The sequence below is a fragment of the Gopherus evgoodei genome, chromosome 2, assembly GCF_007399415.2.
Source record: "Gopherus evgoodei ecotype Sinaloan lineage chromosome 2, rGopEvg1_v1.p, whole genome shotgun sequence".
Lineage (NCBI taxonomy): Eukaryota > Metazoa > Chordata > Testudines > Testudinidae > Gopherus > Gopherus evgoodei.
The window spans coordinates 104,194,245-104,212,025 of NC_044323.1; the positions used below are offsets into that span (position 1 = coordinate 104,194,245).

General features: G+C 37.5%; 1 protein-coding gene across 1 annotated transcript in view; it reads left to right on the plus strand.

Annotated features, from left to right (window-relative positions):
* The window catches only part of ABCA13 (ATP binding cassette subfamily A member 13), a 281,591-nt gene that overhangs the window by 54,256 nt on the left and 209,554 nt on the right, over nt 1–17,781 (plus strand). Inside the window, 7 exon segments of the mRNA XM_030551464.1 lie at nt 3,752–3,879; nt 6,605–6,699; nt 6,944–7,120; nt 7,527–7,732; nt 9,092–9,231; nt 10,735–10,849; nt 12,769–17,532. Coding sequence (XP_030407324.1) covers nt 3,752–3,879; nt 6,605–6,699; nt 6,944–7,120; nt 7,527–7,732; nt 9,092–9,231; nt 10,735–10,849; nt 12,769–17,532 — 5,625 coding nt within the window.

Here is a 17,781-nt window from a genome sequence, read left to right on the forward strand (position 1 = left end):
ACGCCCACCATGCACACATTTCAAGCTGTTAGCAGCTAATGGTTTAAAGATTTGACACACAAAAATGGGCGGAAAATGAAAATCTGTATCCAAATACGTTTCAGAACACAAGGAAGTATTACAAAGGTTTAAAAAACAAAAACAGGGGAAAAGGATAAAGTTGAATATATGTGCTGCAAATGATGTGTTATAATTATTAAATGTAAATATGTATAGGCTAATACTTGTCTGCAACAGTAAACTGTTTATTCAAATGAAAAGTTTTATTTGGGATTAGAGGGAGATGGTTTTCTTGAACTCAGAGGTGGCATTGTGTTTTAGTTCTGCAGCAAACCATATTGAATTGCGTTCATCAAAGCATGAATCTACTAAATACTTCCCCCCCACCCTTCAGTCCACCAAAATAAATGCCAATATTTACCCAAAAAATTAAGGGTTTTTTTCCATAGATTTTCACTTGTTTTTGTTGTTGTAGCAATAAACACCAATAAATTCCCAGGAAAAATTAAATAAACTAAAAACTGAAAATGAAGGGCCCTATGTATATGAGGAATTGCTGTGTGCTTGACATCAGTACCACTATTTGAAGTACTTCGTTAGGAAAGGAATTTTATATGTGTATCTGTGTACAGGTGAAACCAAATTGTTTAATTTTATTCTCTCATGAAATGGCTTCATTACTCAAAATCAGGGGAAGTCAATAAGCAGGCCGCCAGACACTTTTGAATGGACTGTGAAATCTTTTTATTTACTTCTTATTATCGTGGAGTGAAAAATGTTTCTCCGGAGTCCAGATCTTGACTATACTTTGACCAAGAAATTTGGACCGTGACAAAAAATAATTGTCCTTCCCCTGCTGTAAATTAAGAGTAGGAGGGTAATCTGAGAGAGAGAGAGAGAGAGAGAGAGAGAGAGAGAGAGAGAGAATGGCCCAGTACTTAGTTTGCTGGCCTGACACTTGAGAGATGTGGATTCAAGTCTCCTATTCCACCTGAAATTTATTATGTGACCTGGGACAATTCCCTCGGTCCCTTAGTGCCTCAGTTCTCTATCTATAAAATGGGCTAATAGTACTTCCCTATCTAATAGAGAGGTTGTGAGGTGCTCAACACTAAGGTAATGGGGGCTTCCAAACAGAACACATTCTCAACTCAATACCTGGCCCCCAAGCTTCATGGCAACCCGTGCTAGAGGGCTCTGGCACTCCAGCTTGACTGCCCTCTTTGCTCCCCTCTTGGAGCTGCAGCCATTGGGTTGCTACTTGTTCCAGGGACCCATGAGATAGCTCCACTCCAGCATGGCTTTGCTTCCCAGGGCTCTGCCTGTCCTTAGCTGCAGAGTAGCTGCACCTTCTAGGCCCAGGTGTAGCCCAGTCCAGGGCAGCTTGGCTCAGTCTACACAGAGACCAGCTACCTTGTGACAAGGCCATTTCAGAACCTTGGGAGAGACTCATTTTTTTTTCTCTCTCTTGAACTGAAAGGTAAATTCCAAAAGTGCAAAACTTTTTCCTTTCCTCCCTTAATGTTGCTGAGACTTATGGGTTTGCTAAAACACCGCAGAATGTATCATTATGTAGCCTGAATAGGATCATGAGGCAAAGGAATTCATTCTGACATTCCCCATCTAAAACTGCAATTAGCTTGAATATTCATGTTAGTATTTAAATGAATCTTCAAGCACTGATTTTGTTTTGTTTGGGTGTCTTTAGAGGTGTGGTGAGGATTTTTTTTTTAGTTGTTAATTTTTATCTCAGTGCCATTGTATACTCTCAAACTATTAAGAATCCGAAATTGAACTCCCCTGCTGAAAAAAGAAAATGCATGAAATCCAAAGAGTGCACCCAAAAACAGATTTAGCAAAACACTTAGGCACTTCCTGAAGACTCCTTGAAATTAATGATACTGAAGCTGTGCTTAAGTGCTTTGCTGAATTGAGGCCTGGATCTTTAAAACTATACCCAATAACATATGCAAGTACAAATACCAGCAAGCACAAGCAAGTAATCTTATTCAAACAAGTAGTTCCATAGACTCACGTGAGAGATTATTCAAGCACATAAGTGTATGCAGGATCAGAATCTAAACCTCTTGTTATAATTATACAAGTTTAAGAATAAAAGGAATAATACTTATTCTGAGATTCTTGAGTAGTGCATGCAACGCTGCAAATATATGTATATTAAAATATAAAGTATTATTTCCTAATTTTCCAATCCAATAGAATTATCCTATTAGCAATCAGTCACTGGGCTATTTGAAATCCACCTTGGTGCTTTAGGGATGCCTACAATTCTCAAAACATCAGACCGCATGTGAACAGAAGCTTGCAGCTCTGTAAAGAATTGATTGCTCATTCATTTCAAGAATTCTAATTCATGGCACAAGATAAAATACAACCCTGCTAAGTTACCTGTGACAAACAGATGCTTTAGGAACCTGGTTTCCCTATCTATAAAATGGGAGCAATACTGCTTTCCACAGGCAAATTTTAAAAAGATTCTATACAGGAGTTAACGTGTCTGCAGCCACAGAAAGGTAGGTAACTAATTGGTGTCCAGATTTTATGAATTGGGGAAACTGAGGTTCTGAAGGCTAAATTTGCCTGAGGGGCACTATGGTGTTTAGATAAAGCACAAGATGAGGAATGAAGAGAGATTGTAGTTCTGCATCTGATGTTGGTGTGTGAACATGGCTATCTTAAATCTGCACCACAGTTTCCCTTATAAGTTGGAGGTACTGTTTTTAACCTACTTCATCACTAAACTGTTTGAGTGGCATATAAAGCCATTTGATAGAACTGGAGATAGAACTTGGAAGGTACCAGCCCTACGTTCTGTCCCATAATCTCCCTTTGGGAAGCTGCCACCCCTGCCTCTTGAAGATACACGTGCAGAAGTGTTTCATTTAAAATACCATAAACACCCACGTAGTAAAATATGTCTTGTGGAAAATGTCATCCTCTGAATGTTCTAAAAGGGAGAAAGGATGGTTTTGTGATTAAATCCGCTGTAATGGCGACACCTGTACTCTTTAATAAATGTGAAAAGTAATTTAAACCCATAGACACATCTGTTAATACATCCCAGAATTATATTTGTGTTTTTTGCAACTGTATCACATTGTTGGCTCATATAAAATTTGTGATCCACTATAACCCCCAATCTTCTTCATCAGTATTTCTGTTCCATTTTGTTGTTCATCGGTACTCCATTTTGTTGTTGTGCATTTGATTTCTTTTCTAAGTGTAGTATTTTACCCTTGTCTTTATTGAATTTCATCTGATTGATCTCAGACCAAGTCTCCAATGTGTCAAGCTTTTTTGAATTCTAATCCTATCTTCCACAGTACTTGCAACACCTCCCAGTTTGGGGTCACCTGAAAATGTTATTAGCTTACTCTCCATCTTATTATCCAAGTCATTAATGAAAATATTGACTAGTGCTTGACCCAGGCCAGAGCCCTTCTGGGCTTCCCAAAGTAAGTCCTCTAAGTTTGACAGTGAACCACTGACAGTTACTCTGAGTACTGTCTTTCAAATAGTTGTGCACCCACCTTATAGTTTCATTCAGACCACATTTCCCTAGATTTTTGTGGAACTGTGTCCAAAGCCTTACTAAAATCAAGATGTATCATGTCTGCAAACACAATACATGATATGAAGATGAATACGCTACAAAAATACAGTCATTCTGCAGTACTGCAACCTTCTCGGTGTCATGTTGAACTTTCTATTCTATTCTTTTTGCTTACAGAACCCTGTATCTGGAGAAACTGCAGACTGTCATTCAGAAGTTGCCTCAATGGCCTGTTATGAAGAAGCTGCTTCTGGTAGATGGTGCTATAAGGAATGTAATAATCCAAAATTTATATTTCACTAAAGGTAAATCTGCACTGTAGTTACTTTTCATCAGCTCTCAAATGGCTGCCCTGGCATTTATCAATAGCATTCCACATCTAGCAAAGCATTCAGACTATGTAAAACATTCCACGCTAATATATTTCCAGTGTCTCTAGAGTTTCCTTCCTCTTAATGGGAAAGCACTGTGTGTGTGTGTGTATACACATGCACGCACACATTTTCATTCTACAAGTTTAGCAAACAAGTAACTGTATAGCTCTCTCAGTAGTCTGCTTTCATCCTGATGAACACATGGCTATGTAGTAGTGTATGTTCTGTTTTTCAAGGATTGAATTCATAAAGATGTGAATCATTGTATTTTTATAAAATATGTTCTGTCTCCTACAAAAGTGAATTTGAACAAGATCTCCAGATCTGAACAACCCTGTACTTGATTGCAATTTTGTGTTTTGATCTGGATTCTTGTCCAAGGTCTGTGGCTGGGTCTCTGCCTGTGTAGCGGTACCAAAACCCTGGATATGAACACATATGGGGAGTTTAGATCTGGATTCGGCTCTGACCTTTGTGGCTCAGGCCCATCCCTATTGTTTTATAAGTCTTTTCCCTGTCAGTGGGCTATATCTGATAACTGTTTCTTACTGCCCATCCAGTGCGAACATTTCAAATGTAGAGTATTTCTTTTATGATTGTTAATAGCTATGTCGGATTTTTTTGTATTTTCAGATGACTCTACATTAGTCAGTTTTAAGTGCTACATTAATTAATCAACTTTCAGTGTCTTTGAAGAGCAGTTCTACTCTGAAAAATGACTGTAAAATATGTATAATTATATTGTCTCAATGACTTCCAAATCACATATTCTCAGTTTACTTATAAAAGTGTTTGCAAAATCAAGCAAGGCTCCCAGAGTCAAGAATTTCCTTCTTGGGTACTATTATCAGATAGAAAGGTTTTACAGGTTACATTATGCCCTCAGTGATAATAGTGGCTATTTCTTCAAATTATAGCATCAGTAATATCTCTATTACTGTTACCATTACTGGGTTTGTAGATGATAGGCCTGAAATTGAAATTCAGTACACTGCTCTCCTGCTCATGCACAAGCAAAAAGTATAATCCAAGTCAGTGTTTTAACTCTGTTGGCTCTGTGGGGAAAAAAGCAATGAAAATGTATTTTAGCCACTAAAGGCAGGCAACGTGACTCTGAGCGCACAGCAGGCAGCAGACCTGGTGAGGAAGAAAATGTTTTCTTTACATAATCACTTTTCAAAGTAGAAGAACAATTTTAAGACAAAAGTTTAATTCAGAATTAGGCACTTTATATTTCTTAATTCAATTACCCCACTATCAATCGGGATAACTCCACTGAAGTCAGTGGAGGGAAACCAGTGTAAAACTGACATATTGTAAGTAATATCAGGATTAGACCCATAAACTAATTTAAAACAATTGCTAATTGGCTTTTGCAAGCTGTGAATATAAATTCTTTAGGGCAGGAACAGTCTTTTTTTTTGTTCTGTATTGTCCACCCAGCACAATAGGGTCCTTGTCCTTATGCCTCAGGTTCATAGGTGCTATGATAATAAAAACAATTTATATTTGTAGTAATAGTCCTGACTTGTGAACCTCAAGCCTCGAGGAAATTCAGGGTCATGCCTGTAGTGTTTTTTTTCAGGTGCATTAATTTGAAATATTTTAGGCCAGATCCCGATGTAAATTGTTGTAGCTGCACTGATATTGATAGAACTATGTTATTTATACCATCTGAGGATTTGGAGAATTAACTTCTCTAAGGTGTAGGAAAGGCTGTCACTTCTTTGAGAAGAACACATATAAGGGCACAGCTCTAAGAGGTGCTTCAGGAACGAATATTTCATGAAAGCTTGGTGGCTAAGTGCCCATCAGTAGTGCATCTTCCCCTACATGCAGTACTCATAATAAAAGAAGTTGTCAGACAGTCCAATGCTCCACTTGTGCCAGTATAAATCACTGGGAACTCTGTTTAAGTCAGTGGAACTGTACCATTTTAATTTGTGTCAGAGAAGAGAACTGCAGGGAATGGAATCTGAATGCAACTGCTTTTTGTGGCCTACTGCACTGTGTAATATGGACATTCAGGTCCCAGCTTTTGGCTGTATTGGGGTCACTTTGTACAGCACCAGTAGTATAAAGAGGTCTAGAAGCCAGAGCAGCTGGCCCCAGGAGGATCACTGAATGGTGGAGGACCCTCGGGTAGTACAGATCCAGTGTTGCAGCTAGCAGAGAGTCTTGGGAGCTTCGTCACTCTGCCAGGCATTGCACAATGTCTCCCAGAGCTCCAGAAGAGCATGTTTGTCGTGTCATAGAGGTGCTGGGTATGTGTCCCAGCCACACACAGGCAGCAGTGCTGGCTGGATTTAAGACACACAGGAAGCAAAGCCTTGGACTGATTCCCTCCCAACCTTCTTGGTGTAGATGCTAACCAAGAGTCGTCCTTTCTTTCTGTGAGTGCAAAGAGTGCAGTTGTATACACACCTGCAAAGGCTTCTTGTGCTTTCCCTATCAATGCACGTAATCGGGCCCTACGTAGGGGTATTATACTTACATTATTACATTAATAGGGATATTACAATGTCATTATGCCATGTTTCATGCATATTCCAGAAGGCAGGTTTGTCTCTTCTATAGCACATCAAAGAACTGCACATTCTGAGTCACAGGGATAAATATTTCCTTTTGCTGAAAAAAATATATAAATGTCTTACAGAAATTGTACATAACCTGGAAAAAATGACACCTTTTATTAAAAGAGATGGGCTCATGCATCTAGACATTGAAACACTCTTTTTGGAGTTAAAACAGGTAAGTCATCAATTATTCATAGTCTTTAAACAATGCATAAAATCCACAAGTTAAAAACGGTTCTTTTTTGTTCCTGTTATAGATCGTGCTTTCTAAAATTAGTGGTTCACCATTCTGTTTGTTGGTCTTAGTTTAGTTTTTATTTTAGATGTTATAATCATGGGGTGGTATGGTTAGGGTTGAATTAAATCAACCTCATTACACTTATTTCATTTTCACAGTATTTGTGTTAATTGCATTTTAGATCTTGATGAGTAACATGTCCTGTACATGCCAGGATCTGCTCACCATGTTTGAGAAGACTGTTCAGCTTCCACAGGACTTAAAAGTCAGAGACATTTTAGCGGGATTCATGTGCCACCACAACTATCCAAATGAGACTTTCAAGTTAAGCAACCAAATCCAGTCAGTAAAGGAGTCTGTAAGTATTTATGAATATCTTTTTCTTCTTTTTTTAATTTAAGACCTGAAGTGCATCCTTGGTTTACTTCATTTTGTACTGTCAGAATGGCTTGGAGCAGGAAAGTATCTTCAATAAATTAAACTATTTATAATATCATTGTGGTAATACGCATACAACCCCTGCATGTATCTTGTGTGCCTGTGAAAGTTTGGATGAGCCACCTTGCCAGGACATCCAGAAGGAGAACAGATTGAGGACTTGATTCTCATTTCTCAGTCTCACCTACACCTGTATAAACTGGGAATAGTTCTACTGAAGTCAATGAAGTTTTATTAGTGTATGAGACAGGGCCCAAGTCTCAAAAAAGTATCTTCCCCTTTAATAGCTTACAGGTTACAAACTGTTGCTTTCTTTATTTTCAAAGGTCCTACTTTTGCAGAAAATACTTCGTGGAGAACAGAGCCTGCCAGATTCAATAATGGAAGAATATTTGGGATGGCAAGAAATAGAACAGCAGCTCACTGAAAATAGTGCTGCTTACTCTAAAATTAATCGGTTGCTGAGCACAAAGACACTATCTGAGGAGGATGTCTACTTCCGCTCTTGTCAGGAGCAGCTACTCCTCTCATTGTAATGACTCATACATTATTTTTTTTTATATATAAAGGGCCTGATTAGATCCTCTCTCCCATTAATCTAAATTGGGGAGAAACTCCATTGACATCAGTGGAGATACACCTATGTGGAATCAGTGTAAATGGGATTAGAATCCAGCCTTGTGCTTAGATCTGAAGTGATTTTATATTATATTTATATTGTTAAAATAAAGTTACATGTATACTATGAGGTATTTTTTTAGAGCATAGTCCTACAGTTACTTAAGAATGTAACATCCTATCATAGAATATCAGGGTTGGAAGGGACCTCAGGAGGTCATCTAATCCAACCTGCTGCTCAAAGTAGGACTAATCCCCAGACTAATCCCCTTGGCCCCCTCAAGGACTGAACTCATAACCCTTAGTTCAGCAGGCCAATGCTCAAACCACTGAGCTATCCTTTCCTCCTCTCAAGCCTATCCATTGATGGGATTATACTTGTGCATGAAGATACTCCTGGGCATAAGTATTTGCAGCATTAAGATGCTCTGTAAAGGAGCTTGGTTTATTTTTTAAGTCTCCATTAGGCCCAAACCTGATTCCTCTGAAGTCATTGTCTGAAAGACCATTGATTTAAATGGCAGCAGGAAGAAGCCCATTGTTTGTACTAGCCTTTAGATATTAGATAATTTATTACTGTCTCATTTTTGTCCTTTTTCCGTTTGTCAGAAAATTGATTTTTCTCCCCCTACATGTTTCTAAATGAATTTGAAATTGACTGAGGTGTTTTGTTTGCTTCTCTCATTTGAGCACCAGCCTCACAGATAATTACAGCATGACCCTGGCAATAGAGCATGACTAACAGAGGGCCCATGTGCCACCTCAGTTGGCTCTACAAAGTGCTGTTTTTATGCAGGACACACAGGAATATTGGCTATAGTTTCTCTTTTTTTAATGACAAAGTGGTGGATGATTAATACAAAGTAGGTCTTTATAATCAGGAAGATGCATTTCCCTCCCAGACTGGAACAGTTTTAGAATACCATGTTTTGAGATAAACTATTTGTTAGTATTTCTTGAATTCATTGTGCTTTTTCCATCTGATCAACAACTTGTGTGGCACTAAGGACCAGCCTCCCAGTTCTGCTCACGTGGACATCAATGGGAGTGTTGCCCTTGATGCTAGTGGGAGCAGGAGCTGGCCATGAGCCCTGCTTGCCTTACTCCTGTAATAGTTGCTCTGAAGTCCATAGGACAGGTAGTACAAGTAAAACAGCAGGGTTTAGCTCTAACCATACAGCAGAACCGTATGTGCTGATCCCAGTGATTTTACTTTAGAAAATCAACATTCTGATCATGATATATCTGCCTTCTGGGTCTTTGATCATTTCAGGGTTATTCATACACTTGAAGAAATATGGTTTGCTTTTGAGGAAGACCCATATTGGAAGGAATTAACAACATTTGTTAGGAGAACATGTGAGATAGCTCAATATGTGAACAAGGAAGAAGGTTTCACCAGAGGTCACTCAAGTAGGTAAAAACTAGCTATTGCCACAACAAATTCTTTGCTTCTAATGGTTCTGTATGCTTCTCACAGTACAATATTAAAAAAAAGAAACAGGCAGCTTCATTACGGGTACATTTCTATTTTCAAGAAAGCTGTCACTCTTATGATTAAAGCAGTGGTTAAACTGCTAGCTGAGGAAAAATTCAGAAGATACAGGGTCTGATTCTGCACTCTCTTACCTCAGTGTAGATCAGGGGTGATTTAAAGCTCTGTGGGAATCTTTCCACAAAACAGTTTTTTGTCGTAATATTCTGCTTCGTCAATACCTTCAGGAAGCCTTCTCAATACCTGAATGGAATTTCTGGTCAGAAGGAGACTGAGATCTCAGAATAGCCAGAAAAGAGCAGAAAAGCATTTTGAAATTTTTGAAAATTTTTGTTGATCAGAAAATCTATTTCTGAGTCTGAGTCTGTGAATGCTTTAGTTACTATTTTTAGTAAAGCAGTTAGATCTGCAGAATTTCCAGGGTTGGATTTTGAAAGTGCTCAGGATAGCACCAAGCACCCTCCAATACATGACCCACTCAAATATTAAGTACCTGTTTCCTTCAATTCTCCCCCCCCCATTGTTCCTTCACCTAAATTCACCATCCATGTTTGCACACGTTTTGAAAGACACTGTTTACTCAGTCCATTGATACATTTTCAAAATAGTTCTTAACTGAACTGCAAAGCTCTAACAAAAACAGAGTTTAGAAATGAACACTGAATACCCCACCACTAAACAGGCTGTTGAGAGAATTTGACCTCAAAATAAGTATTTCATTATTGGATTTAAAAAAAAATCCTTCTTATGATATGAACTGGCATGACCTGAGCGTATCCCACAAAGCAAGGTAATTGATTGCATGGAATTCAGAGTTGTGGAAGCTGTGATGCAGTACAGGATAACCAGGGTGTGCTTGTGAATTTCATGATGGTATTTTTTATTTTAAGTGCTATGAAATGAAAGGTTACTGCTGTGCTGAATTCCTTTCCCCTGGCTGGTGGGAGACATTTAGGACATAGTTCTATAATAAAAATCAATCTTCGTTTTACAGTAGCTTTGCACTTGGTGTTTAATTCAAAATATATCTTCATTTCTTTCTGTAATGGCTATCAGTGGTATGTTTTATGTAGGACTGATATTTACTGACTCTCTATAGCAGTCCTTAAAACCATTCAATACTGCTTGGTATCAAAATGCCCTTATTGAAAGTGTAATATCTTTTCTTCTTTAAAGACTGTAATTTCTGGATTTCTGTAGGAGTATCACAGAATGTAGCTGTAATCCTTGTCTCTTTTGATGCAGCTTCTGAACTCAGTGAAAATCTTTTCAATGACTTCAGTGGGCTTTGGATAGGGCCCCTGTTGAACAGAGTTCACTTTGCTTCTCTCTGCTCCATGACAGCCTGCATCTAGTTGTATATTGCCAAGACAATGCACGATGCATCTCATTTTAAATTATAAAATGTATTTTCTCTGCAGATGATACTGAAGCATCTCTCTGTTCTGGACAAAAGCTCAATCTGAAGGCCATCACTAATAATTACATAGCATTTCTGCAAAAGTTAACAAATTCCCCATTCATTTCATGGTCCGGGTAAGTTAAATTAATTCAATTTCAATGCTTCCCTCAACTGTTTTCCAGAACAGTATGTTGGTTTTTTTCTTCTGTATTTTAGATATTTTATAATGTTAAATTAGATATTTTTCTCATCTTAAGGAGATGGTTAGCATTTCTACATGTGACCAATAAGAAATACTCTCCTATGTAGGATCACAGAAGGTTATATCTTCGTGGCCCTTATTCAAAAGCTTTAATAGAACAGCTGCAGCTTGCGTGTTACCACAGGTAACCAGTGTAACAGGCTCTTAGAAGACTCTAATGTACTATTATATTGGAGTCTTTACTCCCGACCCCCACACACTAAGTTGCTTGCATTATTGTCAGGCTATAATGTTTACTTGAACAATACAGTAGTATTCATTTAATCAACACTGTTACATAGCATTTCCCTCAGGGAGCAGGTTCAGGGCAGCCAGTGCATTTCTGTGATTCTAAATACATTAATGGCACACTTAATTATGAAAAGTAAATTTTAAATGACCTGCCTGATGGTGTCTGTAAACCTAGTCACAGTAATTAAGGGATGTACATAAGCGTTGGCTAAATTATATTCCATACTCTGTGAACCTAGTTTCATATTATGGAGTTTTCTTGCTCTGTATGGCTGCTAAATGTTGACTTATTTCTTCACCTGTGAAATAGAAAGAATTAGCGTAAAACGAGGATGAGCACTCAGTAGTATGTAAATTCTAGAATTTAAGGCTGCTTCCACAGCTGAACCACATTGCTCATCCTATGGCCTGTGTTGTACCCTTGGTGGTTAAGGAGGACTCCCTAATGATTTGAATGAGGAGTTTGCTTAAAAGTGATGATAAATGGCCTGTTTTGTTATATGCATAGCAATAGGGCTGAATTCTGCTCCCATTGAAGACAGTGAGAGAGTTTTGCCATTGAATTCATTGGGCGCACGATCAGGTCACATAATCAGCCGCAGAGGAACAAATGCACTTGTCCAGCTGGATAAAAATGTCAGTAAAGCAAGGTGAGAAATGGGAATTGTGGCAGTAGGACAGTACCTAGAAACTGGTGCCTGGTATGGTGTAGCCACTCTGTTGGTATGGAAACCATATAATTTCTGTTGACTGTTCATGAAATTTATGAGTTTCCTGAGTTGGAGCTCCATGTCTTTATGCCCTCTGATCCCCACATTCCTTGATTGTTGAGTCCAAACCTTAGCTCTTTTTAACCAATCTTGTAAGAAGAACTATTTATATATATATATATTTGTCAAAACTTATTTTCATTGAAAAAATGGCTTTGACAAAATGGATATTTTCCAAGATTTTGTTTGAAAAACCTAAAATCAAACATTTATTGGCTTTCAGTTGTGTGTGTGTATGTGGAGGGGAGATTTTTGGCCTTTTGATTTTTCGCAAAAACCTTGAAAACTTTCACTTTCTTCAAAAAGTGTGGAAAATAAAACACATTTTTCTACCTTTTGTACTTGTAAGGTCCTTGATATCAAGCTAATCAGTCTGTAGAGCTTCAAGGCTTTGCTAGCTTCAACAGCAGAATATACAAATTCCTTGAACTGCAGATGTTTGACTCTGCCAACTTGCCAGTAGAAGTAGGTGCTCTTAACACAGCCACCTCGCCTCAACTGTGTTTAGAGGACTTATATGTTGTGATTTTCTAATCACTGGTTTTTTTCATGCTTTTTAAAATAGCATGTTGATTGTGAGTTAATGTATTACAGTTCTGGTGTTTTTAATTGTTTCACCATTGCGTAAAATGTGCTTTGTCTATATAAAATACACTTTACAAATACAATTTTAAGACGTAAATATAGCCGTGTTCTAAAAAATGTATGATAAACCATTACATTAAACTGGTTTATGATGTAACTTTCCAACAGGTAACTAATTTGAAAAAAATCTCAATTGATGTTACAGAATCTTGACATCTGTCAAAGAGCTTTTGAAGAGGGAAAAGAACATACAGGTTCTTGAGGAGTCGGGGTTGGTCTTCATTCCACAGCTTGCAGAATTCATACAAGAAATGTTGATGCCTGGTTCTTCAGCCTCTTCAAGCCTCCAAGACTTAAAGTCCCTAACAGAAATAACCTTGAATAATTCAATTATGTGGCTTAACAGTTCTACCAATATGAAAGCAGATGCTACAGATGTTCATATATTTTCTGAACTCAATAATGAACTACTAGAGAATTATCAACTTCTTGTAAGGCTCTGGCAGAGTGAGCAGCTGGAAGTATTTTGGCAAATAGTAAAAAAGGTCTTGGATCAACGTGACCATAGAAGTTCAGTGGAAGCAATAGAGATGCTGCAGATGTTCTTATCTAAAATTATAATATCTTCCCTTCAAGAAAATCAAAAAGTCCTTAATAAAAGTTTGCAATTCTTCCAGAAAATTCTTACAGAATGGCCTGAATTGAGTTTTCTTGACATAGATTATGTAAACAACTTCTTCAGTGAAAAATTCATAAGGAATCTCTATGAAGTTGGAGTGTTGACTCAAGAACATTTCACTGCTGCTCTCAGCACCATTCATGCTGTGAGAAATGTCTCTTCTGTTCTAGTCTCAAATACAATTTCTTCTCTATCTAAAGTACAAGACATAGGGAAAATTGTGTCTGATTTCTACCAAAGCATCCCAGAGGTAGGGGACAGTAATGCAGCCTCACTTATTCAAATGCTTTTCTTTGTCTACCAAAACATTGATCAATTAAGTATCCAGAGCAACAATTCTGTGCTAACATTCTTCCAGAAGATCTCAGAAGACATTTCATCTATTCCAGTTCAACATGATTTCCAAAACATGAGTGAGGTTTTTGACTTTCTGTCTGAAGCTATACATCTCCTCCAAGGTCTCACCCAGAAACCTCTCTGTGAAAAGTTAGCAACAGTTTACAACTATGTAGAGCTCCAGGCCCAGTCCCTAGCACAGAAAGGGAAACAAGAGATAGAAGTAGTATACGGTACTCTGGGAAGCTTTAAAACTATATTTACAGACACAGAGCTTCATACAGCTACCTTTCAGTATTTGAAACAACTTTTTGACATCTCAGCAGAAAGCTTGTTAAATAATGAATGTGCTGATTGGTATACGCCTAGCATACCTTCTGTGAGACAAACAGGAGATGTTCATAACTCACTTGTACTCTCATTGGTCAGAGTTCTGTCAAATACATCGAACTTCAAAAGTGAGGTAAATGTTCCTTTTGCCGTGCACTGCACTGCTACCTGGCTTCAGATGTGGACAGAGATTTTGGAAGAGATGTCTGAAATACTAAGGTTGGATTTAAATTTTTTCAGTTATCTTCGGAATGGCCTGAACCACCTTTCTGAAGGTCTCGAAAATATAACCCATACTGAACTGTGCAATACAACATTTACAGTCAGTCCTGAAACTACATCAGCAATACTGAAAATAATAACAGAAGGTTATCACTTAAATGAATGGAAAGACTTTGAGACTCTAAGTGGCCTCATAAGTAAACTTAGCAACATAATTGATGTTATCAGCTCAATTAAAGGAGAGAGTTTAGAGGAAGCTTTTCAAACAATGGAAAATGTGACTGTCAAATTGCAGAAATCTCTATTGAAGGTTAACGTTAGCAGGGAGTTTTTGAATTCTTGGTCTGATATTTTCTTTCCATTGAGTTCTAAAGTGGAATATAGAGATTCACATGTAGATTTCATTGGGCATTCACTTTCAGATATTCTAACACTTTCTGTGGAAGAATTTGGAACTGTTCTCAGTGACCTAAGAGAGACTGCTGGATTCCTTAAAAATATATCCCAAGATCAAGATCTATTGTCTTGTGTGATGATTTTCCAGAATGTTACCAAGTTAGTTTTGGAAGATATTTTGATAGACAAAAATGTTTCACAGATAAGTGTTCTGTCTCATCTTAATCCTCTTCTAACCTCGGATAATATAGTCAGTGTACTAGAGGGGTGTAATAGATGGATGCATATTATCAGTAGCCTCAGTGAGAAATACATCACTTATTCCCACCTTGAAAAAGCAAAACATGTTTTATTTTTGTTGACATCTCTGGGAAGCATTAATGAGACTGATACAAGCTTAAAGAATACCCTGGATATTGTTAACATGACTTTTAACCTTATAGAACCTCCATGCTTACTAAATGGCTCTGATGCACGTTGTGCAAATGTTTATTTCAGCATTCTAGCAAAAATTTTAGAAGTTCTTCCTATGTTTTCTGAAGAAGATGATGGACAGACCCATGACTTTATCTTTACTCTATTGAATGTGTCAAGGGGCCAAATTCAGTCAATTTTCAAAGACTTAATGAGATTCTCACCACATACATCTGACTCAGAACAGATGTATTTAATTAAATTAATCACTGGAGCCATCAAGAATTCAAGGGAAGTCCTTAATTTGCCTCAGAGTCTCCAGCCTCCTTCAGTAGCACTTCTGAGAAAAAATCAAATTTTTCTGAAGAATATAACTTCTGAAACCCTACAAAACAGCTCATCTCTTCTGAACACTGTAAATCTCCTACATGCATTTGAAGCACTTCCACAAGACACAATTATGAGCTTCCTAAAGAAGTTCTTTCAACATCTAATTAGCCACTTTATGTCAAACTTGCCTCATAATATACAAAGTTTGCAAAACATAACTCTGCATACATGGATGAAAGCAGCAGACCTCAATGTGGAACTAGTAAGGAAGGCACTAAACATCTTAAAGTCTCATAACCTTACCAATTTTCCAATACAATCAGGTGATAAAGGATTTCCAAAGCATATGGCAATTTTGGTGAGAAACATTCAGAATACAGATGTAGAATTCTTAATTGATCAACTCAAACAAGTTAGTAAAAGCCTGCATCATTTCTTTAAAAATATCAAAAATGTGTACATTGAGAATTCTGTTCTGGACAAGTTGACAGGCTGGGTAGATTCCTTTGAGAACAATTCATATTCTTGGAACTTGACCAACATATGGCAAATCACTCAGTTATTTAACGAGACTGAGCTTGATGATATATTACAGATGCTTTACATTCTTCCTGATGGTGTTAGTCTTATACAGCGATTGGCTCACAAAAACATCACTGATGCCCTAATTGAAGTGTACACTTTCACATTAACTCAGGAAGCAAACATGTCAATATGTATGAAGGAAGATTTATCCAATAACGTAGGTAGCCTTCTAGAGTTACTGGAGGTGGTAACTGATATGCCTGAGGAATCTGCAAGGACTTTGAGTTGTCTAACTGCAGTTGTCTGCTGGAACCTCACAACGGCAACACCTCAGAATGACTCAGATTTAAGGACTTGTAACTTAAATGCACACACAAATTTTTCATCTATTTACAACACAATTGCTGACGTATTTGAGCAATTCAAGCTGACAACTCCAGGGGGACATGACCTATGCTCTAATGAAGATTATCGGAGGCAGATCACTTACAAAGTGACTTGCTTCTTTCATCAGTTCAAAGAGTGGAACTCCATTCTTCTGAAGCTTTCTGAGATCCACAACATAAATAGTTTGGCTCTGAAACAGCTATTAGGGTTTTGGAATAAGCTATCAGTATATGTTATGGCTTTTGGAAATAGTAGTACCATCTCAGTCTATTGCTCTTCCACACCAAAGAGACAAGCTGCTTTACAGCTCATAGAAGCACTAAACAACATGACATCAACAGAGATGGCAATGGCCAAAGCTATTTTTGAACAGTTAGCAGATCTGTATCGTGCCCTAAAATTGGATAGAAGCACAGGAATGTCTGTTCCAAAGACTCTTCTTACTCATTTAAAAAGTATGACCAATGAAGTTTCTGGAGTGCTAGATAATGAAGATGTCTTATCTTTTCTTTCTGCAGCCCAGCCTTTGCTGACACTGTCTCCTGTTGGAAACCAAACTTACATGGTGCTTATGGCATTATCAGCTTTGAGTAGAAACAGTAGTTTAATTAGTAACTTTGAGGCTTTTTGGCTTGATACAGAGAGAGGCATGCAAGATATATTAGTCAATTTTAGTGTTCTGAACTTACTTTCTGTGATAGACAAAGAAGTTCAATTACTAAGTGCAGCAGCCAGAAAAAATTCTTCATTGGCACTTGCTAGTTTATTAAAACAGTTTAATTCATCATCTCTAGAAACTCTACTAAGAAGCTTTGAGGACTTTCAAGAAGTTGCAAGAGACTGGCTACTTGAGTACACTAATAAAAATTTCTCTAGAATAATAAATGCACTAGCTGTCCTTATAGCCAATGAAAGGTCATCTGATGACATAGTTCTGATTATCAAAGGTATCACTGAATTTTTGGAGCTCTTCACAAATGGCTCTAAAGAAGATCAAATTGATATATCATTTGTTACTGATCTCCCTAGTGGGGAAAAGCTGAATAACATTCATATTGCTCACGTGATTTTACAGAACAGTCTGCTTAACACAATCTCTGACCTTACTACTAAAGAAGAGGTACTGGACTTAAATGATACAGATCTTCAGCTAATGAACTTCATTGATTTGTTTTTTGATGATGCACAATATGAAAATTATGGAAAAGAGATTGCCTCATTCCAGAGCGGGACAATGGAAATGATAAAAGAGTTTTTACAGATACTCTTTTCAACTTCTGGAGGACATTATAGCAACAAAATATTTGTCTTATTAAAAAACTTACATAAGGATATAATTGCAGAAATGAGGTGAGTGTGTCTATGTCTATTAACTTTGTGTCCAAATACATTAGAGATAGCGCTACTGTATATTAGTAACATTTTGGTTATACATTGTATTGTAATTCTACTTTAGAACTGAACCTGTGAGTAAACCCGCATCTGGGACCAAAACTATATCTAACAGATCAGGGTTATTATTTTATTTATCTAAATTTCTGCAACAGTTTTGGATTTTAGGATACACAATTTGGAAAGAATGATAGTGCAAAACATTTC